Source organism: Brienomyrus brachyistius, chromosome 21, assembly GCF_023856365.1.
Source record: "Brienomyrus brachyistius isolate T26 chromosome 21, BBRACH_0.4, whole genome shotgun sequence".
Lineage (NCBI taxonomy): Eukaryota > Metazoa > Chordata > Actinopteri > Osteoglossiformes > Mormyridae > Brienomyrus > Brienomyrus brachyistius.
In genome coordinates, this window is record NC_064553.1 from 15,895,283 (window position 1) to 15,912,822 (window position 17,540).

Genomic DNA, 17,540 nt, shown 5'->3' on the forward strand with positions numbered 1-17,540 from the left:
CCTCCATCAGTTTCACGGCATTCTTGCTCGTGACCTTAAACACACGTTGATCGACACTGGCAGAGTTTCTTCAGATTAGAAAATGATCATTCAGTACACAAACTAATGGAAAAATTTGCATGCTAGTCGAGGCAAATGGTGCATGGGTGGTGGTTTGTTTCCTCGAAATGACGCTTTAAAAATGTCACAAAAGCTTAGACCTAGTGCAGCCTTGTGGTCAGTAATCAGTTTCTTTGCAGCACTGCTAGGAGTTCAGTTGATGTTTATCATAAATGGATATTTGACTCATCGTTGATCCCAGTGCTGATTAACCAATCACACAAGACAGGATGTAAATGAAGACATTTATTGACAAACAGGTCCCAGTATAAGTGAGACATTAATGAAACAGACGTCGTCACGAACATATCAGTGCAAAACCCTATACTGCATCAAACCTGGAACTTATCCCCAATCCTAACAAATCAAAAACCCAACACAGAAACTGCAACTAGAGAACTTCTGTTCTGTGGTAACCTTTATAGATTACCTGAATCATATTTATTACCATATTCAAGATTCATAGAAAAATAACCCTTTTCCCCCTCGTCATTAACTGTCTGATCTCTGCAGTGTAAAGTAACCATGATTAAAAGTACAAGGACCCAGCTGAGGTGACCAGCTCTAAACCCGATGCTGACCTTCAGCAGCTTATGACAATGTTTTACAGTTTAGCTTGCTGATGCTCTTAATGCAACAAAAAATAAAGTTCTGCAAAACTGGCTCTCGCAACCCTGGAAACTGGTTCGTGGTGGCGAGTGATTAAAACTGACCGGCAGTCACTCTTTCCACTTCTCTATTCAATAACCTTCATGCAATCTATCTTGAACGTTCAGCGAATGAAGTATTGCATTTTACACTTTCATCCCATACTTGGTTATGTCCGGAAGGCTCAGATGATAGTCTGATGGCCACTCCTCCTGTAGGAAACAAACACACACACACTAAACACCAATATACATACATGGAACACTGAACATTGCTGTAAAGTTCAGTAGCTACTAACCAAGCCGACATTTTGCGGGTTACAGCATGAACAGGAACATCTCCACCACCACACTTATTAGTGAATCAAGCCCATCTGAAGCAGACCCCAGCAGAGGTGGTTACCTGTGTGCCTGGCTGTCAGGCCAGTCACCCCCGGTCGGCGAAGGGCGCAGGGGGGGGCAGGATGATCAGGTCCATCAGCTGGAATTCCCCTTCTGGCTCGCTGCTTCGGTGACTCAAAAACGCAGCGGGTCGGAACATGAAAGAAAGCAAAAAACAGCGAAGGCATGTCAGGAACAGGCCGAACGGAAAAGCAAAGAACCAAAGCGAGCGGGGGTGAGGGGTGCGTTTGGTACTTACAGACTGGTGTGCTCCTCTGCCAAACACAGACCTACATACAGAGAGAGCAATGAGGGAACAAACGAAAAACAGCAACACAGGTGTTTGAGATGGCCTCTCAATCAGCCAATAACAGTGGGTTCCCAGGACTGGAATTGAGAACCACCTGTTTTATTATTGGCTGAATGGGAGGTCATGCCAAAAACCCGCACTGGCCCTCCGTGGAACAGGTTCCCCACCCCTACTGTAGACAGAGCAGAATGACATCATAAGGGCCAAGTTCCTTAACAGTGGTGATTGCTAGTCTATAGAAAAGACTTTCCAACATAAGCGAAAGCTAATGTGAAGCCAGTGATGTTCACTCACTTGGTTGAACTTCAGTTCTTCACAAAATACATGGAGAGAAGGGTGAGAAAAAGGAAGTTAGTATTTCTAGCAGGTCTAAAAAAAAAAAAAAAAAAAAAAAAAGATGATTTGAGAGAGTACTTTGAAATGTTACCTTGGAGGAGTCTGTCCTTCGTTTTCCTCAGCAACGCTCTCATTTTCTTGCTGCTGCTGGAAGAAAGTAGCAAGCTTCTGGAGAGCCTCATACCTCGTCCTGCAGACGGGACGAGAGAGAACGAGATGTGCCCTGAAACGGAGCGAAAGGTCACCGGCAGCCTGAAAATTGTCAAACTATGCAATCAGAAGGTCATACAACTCCGATTCCTCTTCCCAAAAAACACTGATGTTCTTCACAGGAAGTGAGGTCAGTGGAAGACAATGACAACTCCCCGCGGATGGAGCCGTACACGACTTACAGTGCCTGGCTGTCCTCGTAGCCGCCGTCGCTGGCGGCCGGCTGCCCTTTGCCGTTTGCGTAGCCTGTCAGACAGAACCAGGACGCAGGTGAACCTCCCACCGAACCACTGCAACAATGCTACCAACTTCTGCAGATTAAGCACCGATTATGAAACCTAAAGCCACAAATCTTTTTGCAGATACTCACACATTTCAGCCATGGACACAGTCCGACTCTGCAACCTATAATGAATCAGAATAACATTTTACAGCAGAACATGTACAAATTAAACATGACAGCTACAATTACAGCGAAGGAAGCTTTACGATTCAGGTTTATCATCAGATCTTCTACTGGATGAGACCTTACAGAATCATCTCTATTCAAATACCCAAAAAAAAAAAAAAAAAAAAAAAAAGTCACATGACGACGTTTGGGGGAGCTAAATGGTTCGTTTCCCGATGTCTGGATGAGTAGCCAAACCCCACATAGCTTCCCCTCCTACCGCACATCTGAAGGAGACGAGATCGATTCCTCGTCACACGTCCATTCCTCGCTGTCTGTAACTGAGACAGAACTCCTTAGTTCCACAAAGCAGTCAAACTCCCTACGCAGGTTAAAAGACACAGCTACAGTCATTCCCCCGCATCCACAAATTTTAATCCAGAAAAGTCCGAAAAAGCAAATCTTGGAATTTGCTGTGTGCCGAGCACCACGCTGAAAAGTGCTATTTGGGTCATAATTTTCAGTAACGTGGCTTCATTTATTGGGGCACAACATTCACCCTCATTTGCGTCTAATCAGGTATTTCAAGTCGTGTAGCGATGACAAAGTTCAGGGTTATATGCAAACACTATGGCTTTTTACACAAGGGACTTGAGCGTGAATACAGAGGGCAGACAGCACTAACAAAAACCATACAAACGTACTTACAGCTGTTACTGTGAGCACGGCATTGGTTAGAAGACCTGCAAAATAAGGACAGGCAGTGGGTAAGTGACACCTGCTTCGCTTAATTGATTTATAGATTTTCTACAGTGACAATTATCAGCCACGTGAACTAAGAAAACACAAGCAGCTTGTGGTTCAGAGGCGGGTGCACGTTTTTGGGTTTTACAATGCAATTCAGCTCCTGTAGGGGATGGAATATTCCTGCCAAAACACAGCTTAATTCTTTATAGTTTGTTTGTGTGCGTGTGTGTGTGGGGGGGTGGGTGGCATTATTCTGCCTTTAAACGCCCCGGCTAACCTGCTTAATTACTCAGTATAAATACCATGAAATTGCCATAATGAATATTTGCTGCATGAGGCCAATATTTTACTTCGAGGCAAGAAGTGTGAATCTTAAATTGGTCCTTGCAGTCAGAAGCACACACAGAATGTTCATTACGTTCCATTAGCATAGAAGCTAACAGTAATACAGTACTTAAGCCAAGTAATGAACACGTCACACTGATACAGCAACTTCTGGCAAACCCATGTGACTGTTGAGGAGACAATCTCTGTTCTACAGATCTGAACAACCTGCAGTACCTTCAATCCAAACCTTTGTGTGACCACAAGGGTGACACTTAGATGCCAACTTGATGCTGAATTTCACAGAGAAGTGGAGGCAGAATATTAGCCCATTATCTCTCAGTCTTTGGTTGTCGACGCCCCCTATCCCATCTCACCCAGTCATTGCCTTATCTAGCCCAGCCTCATTCAGGCAGTTATATCATTGAATCCATTACTGTAAAACATCAGGGAAGCAGATTGCTCATGCTCAAGGTTTAGCTTTAAGTAGCATTCACTGCATTGCTATCTTGCTTGAACAGTCAGTCACGCGCCTCAATTTATCATTGCTACCTGCTCCCATCGCTGAAGGTGTCTCCATCAACGGCGGGGCGGCCCGCTGCCTGGGAAGCCCTCTTTCCAAGCTCCAGCATCTCCTTGATGTCCAGCTCCACGTTCATCACAGGGATGTAGCCATCTGTGGACATGCCAAGATCCTTGGTTGCAAACTATCCAGGCTGTCCGACTCATGACAGAAAGGACACCAGGGCACTGAGCACATCAACTGAAACCTCGCCATTCCAGGGTCAACTGCTCATAGTTGATGGTCAATAAGATCAATCCTCCAAAAAATAAACTTTTGCATTTAACTGTTCTGTAACTATCCAGCTGTTACTCAAGCTTAGAACGATTCACATTTTCATAGCAGCTGATGAGACACTGTTAACTTGGGTCTTAGTCAGTTGAACTGGCACCATGAAGCCTTCCATTTCAGATCACCGAGATGAACACGGTCTCTCACACATATGGTCATCGTCCCTTGCCAGCCACTTCCCTTTGGGACAGTCAGTGGTGCGGATGATGCTGACGATGTCTCCGGTCTGTACGGGAAGGTCGCCCTTTCGGCCCTTGCTGGTGACTGTCACCTTGGCCTTGTACATGGGCTCCTCCTGCCCAGTTATCTTAGAGGGATAGAGGATAAAGCAGCCAGTCTGTTCACTGTGGAAATCTCAGCAATTAATCAGAATCTTTATTGCCACATGACCAAGGCCGGGGGGTTGTGTGTTGGCACAACTTGTCATGGTGTCTCCAGATATAACAGACAGACAACGTGGACCGAGAATAAATAGAGGCGTAAAAGCAAGTGATAAAGAGAGGATAGTGCAACACTGGAAGCTGTTTGAGGCAGAACACAGACAACATATCCATGCATACATTGCATAACAAACAGGTGGAATGTGCAACAATAATGTGCAAATAGATCGTCAAGTGTAGCTGCTACTGGGAAAGCAAACACTGAAATCCTGCAAATGCTGCATGGCTATTGATTAAAAGTAGGAGGAACTGTTGAGTCTAATGGTGCCTGGAAAGAACCTGTTCAAGTGTTTTTTTGGTGGTTAGTGATCAGAGTCTTCAACCGGAGGGGAGCAGCTGAAACGGATCATGTGCAGGATGATGCAAAAATGTTTGCCTCATGAATCCTTTGAGGTTCTTAAATGCAGATGCCACCATCACCCCCTTACAAACATCTAGCAGACCCTTGAGGTGAATGTTTACGTCTCCACAGCACCTACTTTGAACTTCCTTCTCATCTCATTCTCCTTCTTCTCCCTCTCCCTCCGCTCCTTCTTTTCCCGTTTCTTCTGCTCTCTGTCCTCATTGGTCTCCCGATTCTCCTTGCGCCCGTTGCTGTAGGAGACAGAAGCCGCCAGAACTGGGATGGCACGCGTGTTTCATGTCGGAAAACCTCCAACTATTTCAAACCATGAGAACAAAATGGATTCATAAACAGGCAGATGTGGCATCATCGTCACAGTAAAGTGTTTAATGATGGAAATGTGTTCATTTAACTGAACACACAGACATTAAATCATGTTAACGAGATTCCAGATATACCCATTTCCATGTGAGAAAGTTCCAGGAGGCTCTCCTGACACAAACCTAGAAAGAGTTCATGCCATTACATTTTTTCAAGATGCCAAAGGAGACCTCATGTTGACCGTGAGGTCATTGAAGAAACATCTCTATATGTCAATAGGAACTTTCCCCACCAAAAATGAATTTGTACAAACCTACCACGGGTTGTGAAACCATGTGCTTTTACGCGAATCTTCACCCTGTTAACGCAAAACACGAATTCAGAACATCTCCCACCAAAATAAAAGTTACTGCATATTAAAAACAGTCCAAACGCAATATGTTTTTGAGTCACCAAATAAATCTTTTGCAATTTTTCCATAAGGGAGAACTGCAACTCTTCAAATGCCACCTTTAGCCAGTCTCATTAAAAACACACACACACTTACCATCGCTTCAGTATCAGCGTACGGATCTAGAGAGGACCAAATAAAACAAAAAATGTCAAATAAGTTGCAGCTGTCACAGCATGATACAGATCTCTCATCCTACTCTGCCGTGCAGGAGTAATAGCGACATCCATCACAGAACTCTTACTTTTTGGAATGACTTTGCGTCGCCAAGTATTCTGCCCGCGGCGAAGCTTGCTTGTGATCTCAACGTCTTCATAGACGTTGTCTGCATTTTCACTGTGTCTTTCAGAACCAAGTCTTAAAAGTAAGATTCCACAGTTACACAGGGGAGAAGCAACAGTACCTGTAATTTGTCACAACTGAGAATATACACTTGTCAAAGCTGAGTCATTGGGATTAATCTGAGTAATATGACACCACTTCACCCGACTAATGGCTTTGCGTCTTTGTGTTGCAGTTCTGTGACACAAGCAGAATTCTGAGCTGGAGGATCCTGGTCTGGAGGGTCCAAAGCAGGTGCAGAGCCCTTGGTCCACAACCCCAGCACCTCTAGAACCGCTGACTTTGACTCTCTAGGCTCAAGGTCTGTGGCATCAAGACCCTGGTCCGCAGCACCAAAGGCCTGGGACTCTATGGCATTAAAAGCCACATTGAAAGTTCCTGCAAGTTCTGGACACACCAGATCTTGAGGCTTAGGAGGCACTGGATATTCAGGAGCTTGGCCTTCAAAATCAATAGATTCAAGTACCCCAACACCTGAAACACACACAAAAAAAATAAAATAAATGCACAAAACAGACGTTTCATTGCAACAGGAAAACTGAAAAATCAGCTAAGGCAGTAGTTACCAATTTCATGTTGATCCTTTCCAAATAAGGCCCAGCAGGGGCCGAGATCCACTAAATGGGGTCTGGGTGGTTTTTCCGGCGGGGGATCCAGGGAATCTAACTCGGGAAGAGGTATCTTAGCTGGACCAGTCTCAGCAGGTTGCCCCAGTTGCAAACAGTTTGTCTTGCAATCTGCACCATCCTTGTGTATATGCGGCACCTTCCCTGAAGGGGAACCCATCACAACACATGACACCAAGCACTAAACGCGTGATTAAAAAGGATTTTTAGCTTTTGCTTAACACAAGAACATTCTTGCAAATACTTAGTCCATCACTGTCCGATTAGGTAGCTCGGAAGACCGAATACTTTCATTGTTTGCCTAACAAAAATTTATCAAAATTTAAACAATTAGAAAATTCTGGGACGAACTTACAGTGTGAGGCTATATTGAGCTTGGCAGCCAAGGCAGAAACACTGATGGTCTGAGAAACACTTTTGGGTTTCTGAGGAGGAGCTTCTGCCTTCTGGCCCTCGCAGCCCATGAGAGACAGTTTGGGGGATGCCTTCAAGGAGAACCAAGGAGGGCTACTGGTCTCTGGGGATCCCCCATTAACATCCTGAGCACTTTCTGCGCTGGAGAGGGTAGAGTGTCTAACTGAAGCATCTTCGAAAGTGCTACAAACACTAGGCGCAGATGTGCTCCTGGAATAGATGCAGCCTCTGCCTTTGGGAGATGGAGAACCGGATGTCATTTCTGCACTGTTACTGGGAGACTTTGATTGAGAGCTGGCATCGAGGGAGATCCCACTGGTTTTTGGAGATGTTGATTTAACGTCGTTTTCTGGGGACCTCATCTTCCCAGGTTGGCCAGATGGCAGGCAGCTGCTCAAAGGCAGACTCAAGATGACCTTCTGCTCTTTTCCTGGTAAAGGAAGCCCTAGAGACAATCGCTTGTCCTTTGATGTCTGCCTTGTACTTTGTTCTTTCTCTGCCGTCTTGCCGCTGAAGAGGGAAGGTGTACAGGGAGGAAGAGGCAGTGGGTAAGAGACTGGACGCTTGCCATGTTTCTTTGCTCTAGGCAGGACTGAGGACTTGCTCTCAGTCTCCACAGCGATGGTGCTCAGGTGAGACGGGCAAGCTCCGGGGGGCAAAGGAATCTGTCTGGGCTTTTCAGGGACCATCGGTTTTCTTCTGTACTGGTTTAAGGTGATCTCTTCTTGAAACTTGGCTCTGATAGCTTTGAAGTCAGTAAAGTTCTCCTATAAAAGATTGAGAAAATAAAAGGCTTGGTTTCACACAGGCAGGGTCGTAGCCAGCTATGAGGTCACTGAGGCCAGGACCTCCGCAATATTTTGAGAACTAAAATTTGAAGATATTTCCCTGAATAAAAATCAGGCTAACGTTTCACGTAACTAATTAATAAAAAAAATAAATTATATATATATATATATATATATATATATATATAAAAAAAAAAAACAGCATTTGAAGGGAACGATATCAATAATATGATTGGCGAGACCCACGCCCAGGTCCCGGATCTCAATATTATTCAAACCTTGTCTACAGACATGCATATAGGCATTGATTAGAGTCACAGATACACGTAAAAAGTGTAAAGACTTTAGAAGTGATACTAGAACTTTAAGAAAAACGTAATTTTGGTCATTGTATGGTAGAGAAAAAGCCAAACATTATTCAAGTACATCAGTAGCCATCGATAATCCCACGGTTTCTGCTCACTGTTGTTGGCTTAATCACCAAGGCAAATTTAAAAATGACAAAGCAGGGCGTTTATAAGATTAAATCTGTCATTAAAACTGACAAACGGAACCAGCGGAAAGTAATATTTAAAAGTAGCAAACTGTGAAAGAAATCTTCGACAAACTGGAAAGAATCTAACAAACAAATGGACTTACCTGTTCCGTTCTCTTCATTATCGAAAATAACCAGTACACTTACACGCTTAATGACGGCTCCGTTTAATTTTTGTTTTAAATGGGTTGCATGCGAGTTTAAACATGGCGTTATCCCCAAAACTCCCTTCAGCACATTAAAGACAAATGAGGAGGAAGTGGGGCAGGTGTGAGTCCCTATGGAAATCACCTGTCCCGCGGAGATCTTAACCAGCAGGCTCTTTGGCCGTCTTACGCGCCCCAACCAGGCTAAACTTTAACAAGCTAGTGTGGGATCGGCGGAGACCTTTATGTATTCGGCCGCATCAGAACGTCCAGCAGGGTCACCGGTATCAGCGCCAGAGCAAGTCTGACAAGCGAGTCCAAGATTTTCACGCCCTTCGGTAAAAGTTATGGAACGGAGGCTCAGCAGGCAATCCGTAGCCACACCCCTCGGAGACACCGGATTGATTCGATGTAGAATGAACGCCTTTATTAAAAAAAAAAACATTAAAGTAAAATTAAAAAGATGTCCTTGGTGGGTGCCGTTTTTTTTTTTTGGGGGGGGGGGGGGGTTGCTCGCGAATCACTTGTTACTGCACAGGAAGAAAAAGAAAACCGATCCCCATAATGAAAATCAGTTATATAGGTGAATGAACCTTAATAAGGAGAATAAATCCTCAAGCTCGCGGTCATGTTAAATTAGAATGGGGGGTCCATTGCACACTCGTATTTTATGGGGCAAAAATTCTTTACACGGTATTTGTAAAAAAAAAAAAAAAAAAAAAAAAAAAAAAAAAGACAAGAACATTTTTCAGCTGTCTACAATTTGCTTGCTTGACTTGATTTAATTTAATTTAATTTAATTTTCACAGCCCTTTATCCTGACAGAAAGCATATTAGTCTGTTTTGTGTATAAATCATCTGTTGCACGGGCAGGAAGGTTTAATATATCCGCGCTATGATCATTTCCAGCATTCAGCAAACATTGTAACAACAATACGTGCTTCTGAATATTGAAAAGCACAAATTAATTAACAGAGATACAACACCCCGCCTGTCAATACACATAATTTGACTAACTTTAGCTCCCGACTATACTTCTATCTGTCTTTAACTGTTAATCCTGGTTAGGGTTCCAGGGCACATACACACACATACATTACAGGCAGTTTGGAGATGCCTATTAAACTAACTGCATGTTTTCGGATTACCCACGGGACAGAGAACATGCACGCTCTCCATGCATACTGAGCAGGGGGTGAAATTCGCGCAGAAATCCTGGAGGTGTATGGGGTGCTGCGTATTAAGTCTCCGTGCGCCTTTGTTATTTAAGAATGACCCATCTGTTAATAATCCAGCCCCTTATCCAGTGCAAGTGCACTAGGGACATAAGAATATTAATCATATTCATTCAGTTCATAGATCACCGTAATAGATTGCCGCTATTATATAATTTTAAAGTAAAGTTGATCGTCATTCTGAGCTTGTGACTGAGGAGAAATTTGATTGTATTACGAAAAAATGACGGTCAGCTCCCTCGTGGACAGTTTACTTTGATTTAATCATTTACATGACTTGTGGCCTATTGACTGTATCTTGTGCTTATGCACAGTTAACAAACAGGATGAACGTACTGAATTACTCTTTGCTGGGAGTTTACCTCTCAACGCTATTTGTGAACGATTTCATGATATTTGCGGTGATCACGACTGGAAGCAGGTACTAACTTTTTACGCGTCTTAATTTTTAGCGTTTAGAATTGTTTAGGTAGATGTGTATATTTGTATTTGTGTTCCACGTGTCCGCTTTTTCTCTAAGTGCTGAAAAGGTCTCCTCACGGCTGACCAGGGGTACCGATACTCCTGCTCCAATTGATTGTAAGATAAAGCCGTGGTCGCCGTGGACGCCTTGCTCATCGTGCAGCAACATTACGGTACTAAACCTTACCTGTATTACCGAATGTGAAATATACGCGTTATCACAAAATTTCCATAAATAACTGATTACTTGGGAGTCTTTAAAATAGTTCACAGAGAACATGGTCGTCAAGACTGAAGATCAACAATCCTCGTAGGCCTATGTACAATAATTGTTGACTCAACAAAAAAATGCTACACTCAAATATTAAAGTATAGCATATATTGGCTGTTAACAGTTCAAGAGTTAGGTCTTCTACACACGTACACGGGCATATATATTTTTTTAAATCTCCTTCCACATGAAAAGGCTAAAACGCCCTGTCAAGAGCATGCCAAACCACCAGGTGGCGATATAACTATAACCGTAAAGCCATGTTGGTCAATCAGAAGCCTTATTACCAGTTCTGCCTGGATAAATGCATGGGGTAAAATAACTGGGCATATTCTGACGTCAAGTAAAATGAACAACGGCGTATAAACTGACGTTACAAGCCTAAAACTCTGTTATCCCTGTCTACACTGAAAACGGACTTTTTGAGCTTTTCCCTGGACGGGGTTTCTACAAAAGCACCGTTTTCAGTGACGTAAAACACCGTTTTCGTGTGGAAACGCCAAAACGCACAGAAAAAGCTACGTTTTTTAAAAATACCCGTGTCCGGGTGGACAAGGCGTTAGTGTTAACCGCTGCACACGGGGATGGAGATTTGAAGGCAAGATGTTCAAACTCCTTTATAGTCTCGCTTCAGGTATCTGGAACAAGCATCACAGTTCCAGGGGACCAGGTGCCTCGGCAGCCAGTGGGATCAAAGAGCCTGTTCTACAAATGTGCCATGCAAGCCCAAGTCCGCCTGTGGCGATGGTTTTACATGTGAATTAGGTAGTTCAACTGCATGTTTTTGGACTGTGGGGGAAACCTGAGTATCTGGAGGAAACCCAGTGACACACCCCATACACGCTCAGTATGTGCGGAGTATGCCTGGTCTCCCTGTGTGGCACCAGGGTACTTGTACTGTGCTATCGTATTACAGCCCAAAAACTTAGTCTAACCAGATTGGTATTATCTTAATCAGTGTTTCCCAATCTGGTCCTCGGACCTGCAGACAGGTTGCTGGGAGCAAAAACATGGACCGTCTGTGGGTCCTGAAGGACCGGGTTGGGAGACACTGATTAAGTTAGTTTAATAGGCAATGTATTGTATTGCGTGAGGGTGTCTGGGTGTATGCCCTATGATAGACTGGAATCTTGTCCCTGATGTCCCCTACTTGGTCCCCTGTGCCCCCTGCATGGGCTTCAGTCTTGCTGTGACTCTTGCTGTAGTGGATGATAAGCGGTTACAGAAGATACTTGGATGTATGTCTAACCTGTGCTTCTGTGAAGTTATCACCATCTGTGAAGCCTGCGCTCACAACTATATCTTATGTGCTCATTGACCAACAAGGACTTCAGAAAGACTGCTTGTGCCCTCAGGACGGTGTGTGAATAAGGAGTTGCGGTGTAATGGGGAGAATGACTGCATGTTTGGCTCGGACGAGGACGGCTGCGATGCAGAGGACCTCACTGAGAACATGTGCACTGATCTGACCCCCATTCCGGGCTCTGAGGTCAGTGCCCGTGGGTAAGCATGCACAGCCCCCCCCCCCACACCCTCATCTCACAGCCGAAATCTTGGATGAACTTCCCACAAATATTATTTAATGAAGGAATTAATTATTAGGACATAGGAGAGAGTTTTGTATTCGGGAGGGGTCATGTTATAATGAAAATGCAAAGGTGTATTTATGGGAATGGGGGGGGGGGCAAATTAAGCCAAATAAAATATTGGGGGGGGGGATAACATGTCTGCCTGGTTTCCTGTGCCCTTGATCATTGTCATTCATTTTACGACATATTAGTCTAAAATGACAATAATTTAGTTATAGTTTTTTAATACATTTTTTCCATTCATGACTCACAAGAAAAAAAAAAATCACTTTGTTTCAGTTACAATGTTTTAACCGGCGACTTTGTCCAGAGCGCGGTCGACCCGGAATATTACGGGGGACTCTGTGAGTACGTGTACAACGGAGAGTGGAGACGCCTGAAATACGACGTTTTCTGCGAAAACCTGTACTACAATGATGACGAGAAGTATTTCAGGAAACCGTATAATTTCCTCACCTATCGCTTCATGGTAACCCTTTGACTTGCCCATGAACTGAATTCATAATGTTTATTTACAAATTATCTCCCACATTCTCTTTGTTTTAGTTGTTGACAAATATGTAGCCTTTAGTAATATGGTTTTGCATCTTAGTTATTGGAACAAATTATTCTGTCCAGTGCAAGTAAAAATATTTTTTTTGTATTGTAAAGTAATTTATCTTAAGCGCTAATCTGGAATTTATTTTCACATGTATTTATAACACAAAACCAAAGAAATTAATATGCAAATTATTGTGTTCTGATGCATTTGTGAAAGCCCACATATATGCATATTTTTTCATGCATATCCATATGTTCCCATATATCTGCATATGTTCTGTTTTTTTTTTTTTTTGTTGTTGCCATGGATATTCCCCACAGGGTTATGCCACATCCGGGGGATCCAATGAGTTCTACGAGGACACTGTTAGCTTGTTGAAGGCCAGGAGGGAGGGAGAGTCCTTCAATTTAGGATTTACTGTTGGAATTAATAAGGTCGAAGTCGGTTTTTCTGGAAGCGAGCAGTCCGAGGCTTTAAAGAACATATCGGAGTACAATGACAGCGTAAGTTCATCCAGCCATTTGCACCACAAAAAAACCTTTGTTTCACTGCCGCATATTAATAATCTTTTGCCAATATCTTTAAATTGGTATATAGTTATGACCGCATGTTTTAAATTAGAATTTATTAAACATATTTATCCGAACTGCTGATGGAGGCCTGTATTGGGGGGACTTGGAACCTGCAGGACATGAGGTGGGGCTACAGGCTGCATTGCGAATAGTATATATGAGCAGGGGTGGATAGTTCAGGTCTGCAAAGTCAAAATCCAGACCAAGATTTTATTTCAGCCAACCAGTTGAGTAGCACTTAATGAAACACTTAATGAAATGTAATTGTGTCTGATGACATTGTACGTGCCAATTATAATGTTAATATGAGAACCTCTCATTCTGCTAGAACCTGGGCTTTGTCAGGCTGGTTTCCAGAGTGCAAACGGGCTACTTTAAGCTGCGGAGCCGCGATCTGATGCTAGATGAGGAGCTGCACCGCTCGCTCGCCGAGCTGCCGGACGAGTACGACTTCGGTTCCTACGCTCACGTCCTCAGCCTCCACGGGACGCACTACGTCACCTCGGGAGTCCTGGGAGGGGTCCTTGAGTACATCTTAGTGGTGGACAAGAAGGTCATGGAAAGAAACGGTAAGAAATTTCCGACAATTTATTCCAGTCCGGTCCTTGGGGACCCACAGACAATCAAGTTTTTACTACTGGGAGCTGGGAGGGAGCAAAAATGTGGTCCGACTGTGGGTCTCAGAGGACAGAATTGGGCAATGCTGCTTTAAAGAGTGAAGTTGGGCAGGGCTATTATGGTGAGACTCAAATCCTGGTCTCCAGAGGTGGGCAGTTCAGGTCCAGAAAGTTAAAGTCCAGACCAAGATTTTCTTTCAACCAATCAGTTGAGTATTTTGTGACTCTGTGACTCTTTATACTGAACTGGATTGTTGAAACAAAATCCTGGTCTGGAGTTTTACTCTATTGACCTGAATTACCCACCTCTGCTGGTCTTTCACACTAAATCAGTCCTCCAATGTGCTGAGTATGAAGATAATGTGTAAGATTTACCAGTCGATCTACGTTCCTACCCTCACCTATGGTCATGAGCTTTGGGTAGTGACCGAAAGAACGAGATTGCGGGTACAAGCGGCCGAAATGAGTTTCCTCCGCAGGGTGGCTGTGCTCTCCCTTAGAGATAGGGTGAGGAGCTCAGTCATTCGGGAGGGACTCAGAGTAGAGCCGCTGCTCCTCCGCATCGAGAGGAGCCAGATGAGGTGGCTCGGGCATCTGATCAGGATGCCTCCGGGACGCCTCCCTGGGGAGGTATTCCGGGCATGTCCCACTGGGAGGAGACCCCGGGGAAGACCCGGACACGCTGGAGAGACTATGTCTCTCGGCTGGCCTGGGAACGCCTCGGGATCCCCCCAGAGGAGCTGGACGAAGTGGCCGGGGAGAGGGAAGTCTGGGTCTCCCTGCTGAGGCTGCTGCCCCCGCGACCTGACTTCGGATTAAGCGGGAGATGATGGATGGATGGATGGATGTGTAAAATATTCCCCCAAACCAGCACACATGTGAAAAGCATTTCCCCGCATATTTTTCTCCTGAACTTGTTATGGCCAGTTATGTCTTGAGCATGTGCATAACATACGTGTCAGCTAGGCCCCTCCGCTGCGGTGCAGTACCACTCTGGGGGGTGCTATAACATCCTGGCAGAAGAGTGTCAGTCTCTCTGTCTAATTCCATGCAGGTCATGGTCGAACCCGGGTCCTCTCGCTCTGAAGCATTTTGCCCATTTGCAGGCTTATTTTTTAATTGTACCATCTCCAGGAATCACCGGGAAGATGGCTGGAAACTGCTTTGGGGCCTCGCTGGGTATATCTAAGATGGAAATGGGATTATCAGTAGGAGGAACTTGGTGTAACAAGGATCAGACGTCTGATCAAGGTGCAGCTTGACGCTCTTCCATAAAAGCAACCGCCTTCTCACTCTCTTTCCCTTCTTTCGTAAGGAAAAACAAGAATGAATTATAACCAAACAAAAATTAATATATAAAAAAATTCAATTAATGTTTGACTTTGAGGTGAGTAGACTGGACATTTGGATTTTATGCAATGTTTGCTTTTTGGAGATAAAATAGATAAACAGAGGCAACTTAGTTAAACGCTGTAAAGATATTGATTACCAAACACACTGTCAACCGATTTTAAAACATAATGAAATTCCTAATATTCAGCCATAGTCAGGATATTATTTAATATTCATAATTTTCTGTAAGATTTGTGTCTAGTTGGGATCGGTGCTCCTGGTCATTTCCGTGTGTTGTGATCACTTTTCCGTCATCCCATGTTCTGCAGATAAGAAGTCGTCAGAAAGCTACATCAAAGACGTGGTGAATCTGGTTCGTGGGGGGAAGGTTCCGTCTGCGGGGGGGTTGCTGGCTGTCAAGAATGAGGAGTCGTACACCAGGTGGGGAGAGTCTCTGAAGCACAACCCGCAGCTGATGGAGTTTGAGGTAACCCTCCCCTCAAACTGCACTACGAAGTGAACCGCTGCGTGGGGGTGTTTGTGTAGTGCCTCCTGTTGACGTCCGCAGGTACTGCCCATCTATGAGCTGGTTCGCTCCAGCACGGCGGCACAACAGTTCCAAGGAAAGGTGACCCACCTGAAGCGGGCCTGGGAGGAGTACCTGCAGCAGTTCAACTCCTGCCGGTGCGCCCCCTGCAGGAACAACGGGTTACCTGTACTCCAGGGCACAGACTGCAAGTGTCTTTGCAAGCAGGGCTACGAGGGCTTGGCCTGCGAGAAGACGCAGCGCGCGGGTATGGCCCCGCCTCCTCACAGAGAACACGCTGCCTGAACCTTGTAATTAGTTGATTGTTTTATGTGTTTGAGCAAGGGAACCTGCAAACTGTGATGGATTCTGGGCCTCCAGGACCAGAACTGGGCAACCCAAAAAAATGGGTTAAGGTCCCTTTAAATTCAAAATCAACAAAAAAACCCTGGAAATTCAGAGACACACGAACCTGAAGCACCAGTCCTGTGTGTGCAATACCACCACATGACACTGTCCCAACTGGTTGGATGAAACAAATTTTTGGATGGATTTTTACTTTTTGGACCTGAGATTTCCACCTCTGATAAATAGTTATGAAAGATGGATGGATGAATTGAAATGGATTGCTGAGTCTTTAACATGAGTCATATAACTGCCTTTTTACGTGGAGGTGAGAGACTTATGGAGATGTTTGAGGATTTTTGTATTGGCCAGGTCCCACTCATGGAGGCTGGAGCTGCTGGGGGACGTGGTCAGGTTGTCAGTCTGGGACCCGAACAAGAAGCCGTCAGTGCAACAATCCTGCTCCTCTCAACGAGGGAAGCCCCTGTTTGGGAACGTCCACACAGACCCGGGGCTGCTGAGATGACTTCCAACATCCAGCCCAGCCCTTAAACCCTAACCCTAGCACCGGCATCCCATCGGTCACTACAGGCTGCATCTTAACTTCGTATATGAGCTAATACCATTCTGGTACTGCCTATGCTTCAGCCCTCCAAGGGTGTGGGTTCTAGCCCAGCCCTGATGCTGTTTTCCTCCCCATGTTTATACAGGTTTCCTCTGGCTACATCCAACTCAAGAAAGTCCCATTGCCTTGTGACACAATTCCCAGAGTAGGCTCCTGACCCGACTGGATAAAACAGGTTTAGCTGCATCACAAGTGCCCCTTCTCTGTTCCCAGCAGCTCTCAGGTGCCCTGGGGTGTCTTGTGCTCTCGGCCTCTCGCCTTTTATTATGTGGGCTGTAACTTGCCTTACCTGCTGTTCTCAGGTGTAAATCAGCCAGGTGACTGGGATATGGGACCCGTTTTATTGGTCTGTCATTGAAAATGTCAAATAAACTCGGAAAAACAAATACTAGTGCATCCGTAATTCATATTAAACCTGTTTTCAGTAAATATTTACCCTCATGTGACAAAATTTACCTAGTGTGACAAAATTATTGTGTGATATACTCAGACAATATTTTCATTTAGTTTTTATCATCCTCTCTATTTTCATTTTACAGTTAGAATGTGCAGTATGCTAGTTGTGTAATGCAGTGTTTCTCATCCTGCTCCTCAGGGACCTCCACACGGTCTACATTTTTGCTCCCTCCCTGACAGGAAGCTGGGAAGGAGAAAAAATGTGGTCTGTCTGGGGGGCCCTGAGGACCGGGTTAAGAAACACTGCTGTAAAGGATAAAATGATATC

General features: G+C 44.6%; 2 protein-coding genes across 11 annotated transcripts in view; one reads left to right on the top strand and one right to left on the bottom strand.

The window, feature by feature from the left end:
- Window positions 1–332: 332 nt before the first annotated feature.
- Window positions 333–17,540, bottom strand: part of LOC125716361 (FYN-binding protein 1-like) — a 77,338-nt gene continuing 60,130 nt past the window's right edge. The window contains exons 2-21 of one of the 10 annotated variants that reach the window (XM_048988579.1): window positions 8,943–9,066; window positions 7,174–7,999; window positions 6,759–6,962; window positions 6,336–6,666; window positions 6,095–6,207; window positions 5,947–5,972; window positions 5,717–5,757; window positions 5,537–5,581; window positions 5,215–5,329; window positions 4,443–4,602; window positions 3,995–4,118; window positions 3,080–3,114; window positions 2,652–2,712; window positions 2,354–2,388; window positions 2,166–2,229; window positions 1,865–1,963; window positions 1,732–1,748; window positions 1,385–1,417; window positions 1,150–1,283; window positions 333–959 (exon numbers count right to left, since the gene is read on the bottom strand). In XM_048988579.1, the coding sequence (XP_048844536.1) occupies window positions 1,174–1,283; window positions 1,385–1,417; window positions 1,732–1,748; window positions 1,865–1,963; window positions 2,166–2,229; window positions 2,354–2,388; window positions 2,652–2,712; window positions 3,080–3,114; window positions 3,995–4,118; window positions 4,443–4,602; window positions 5,215–5,329; window positions 5,537–5,581; window positions 5,717–5,757; window positions 5,947–5,972; window positions 6,095–6,207; window positions 6,336–6,666; window positions 6,759–6,962; window positions 7,174–7,921 (2,361 nt within the window). In that variant the 5' untranslated portion in view covers window positions 7,922–7,999; window positions 8,943–9,066 and the 3' untranslated portion in view covers window positions 333–959; window positions 1,150–1,173. Of the gene's footprint in view, window positions 960–1,149; window positions 1,284–1,384; window positions 1,418–1,731; window positions 1,749–1,864; window positions 1,964–2,165; window positions 2,230–2,353; window positions 2,389–2,651; window positions 2,713–3,079; window positions 3,115–3,994; window positions 4,119–4,442; window positions 4,603–5,214; window positions 5,330–5,536; window positions 5,582–5,716; window positions 5,758–5,946; window positions 5,973–6,094; window positions 6,208–6,335; window positions 6,667–6,758; window positions 6,963–7,173; window positions 8,000–8,446; window positions 8,632–8,659; window positions 9,136–9,853; window positions 9,941–17,540 lie in introns of those variants that run through there. The other 9 variants (XM_048988574.1, XM_048988569.1, XM_048988577.1 and 6 more) reach the window with 9 other exon arrangements.
- c8a (complement component 8, alpha polypeptide) lies at window positions 10,199–17,202 on the top strand. Its single transcript, XM_048988580.1, has 11 exons — window positions 10,199–10,357; window positions 10,457–10,571; window positions 11,293–11,434; window positions 12,025–12,172; window positions 12,538–12,727; window positions 13,120–13,302; window positions 13,700–13,940; window positions 15,123–15,239; window positions 15,650–15,807; window positions 15,889–16,114; window positions 16,564–17,202. Exons 1-11 carry the CDS (start codon window positions 10,209–10,211, stop codon window positions 16,710–16,712), a joined length of 1,818 nt encoding a protein of 605 aa, XP_048844537.1. The 5' UTR covers window positions 10,199–10,208; the 3' UTR covers window positions 16,713–17,202.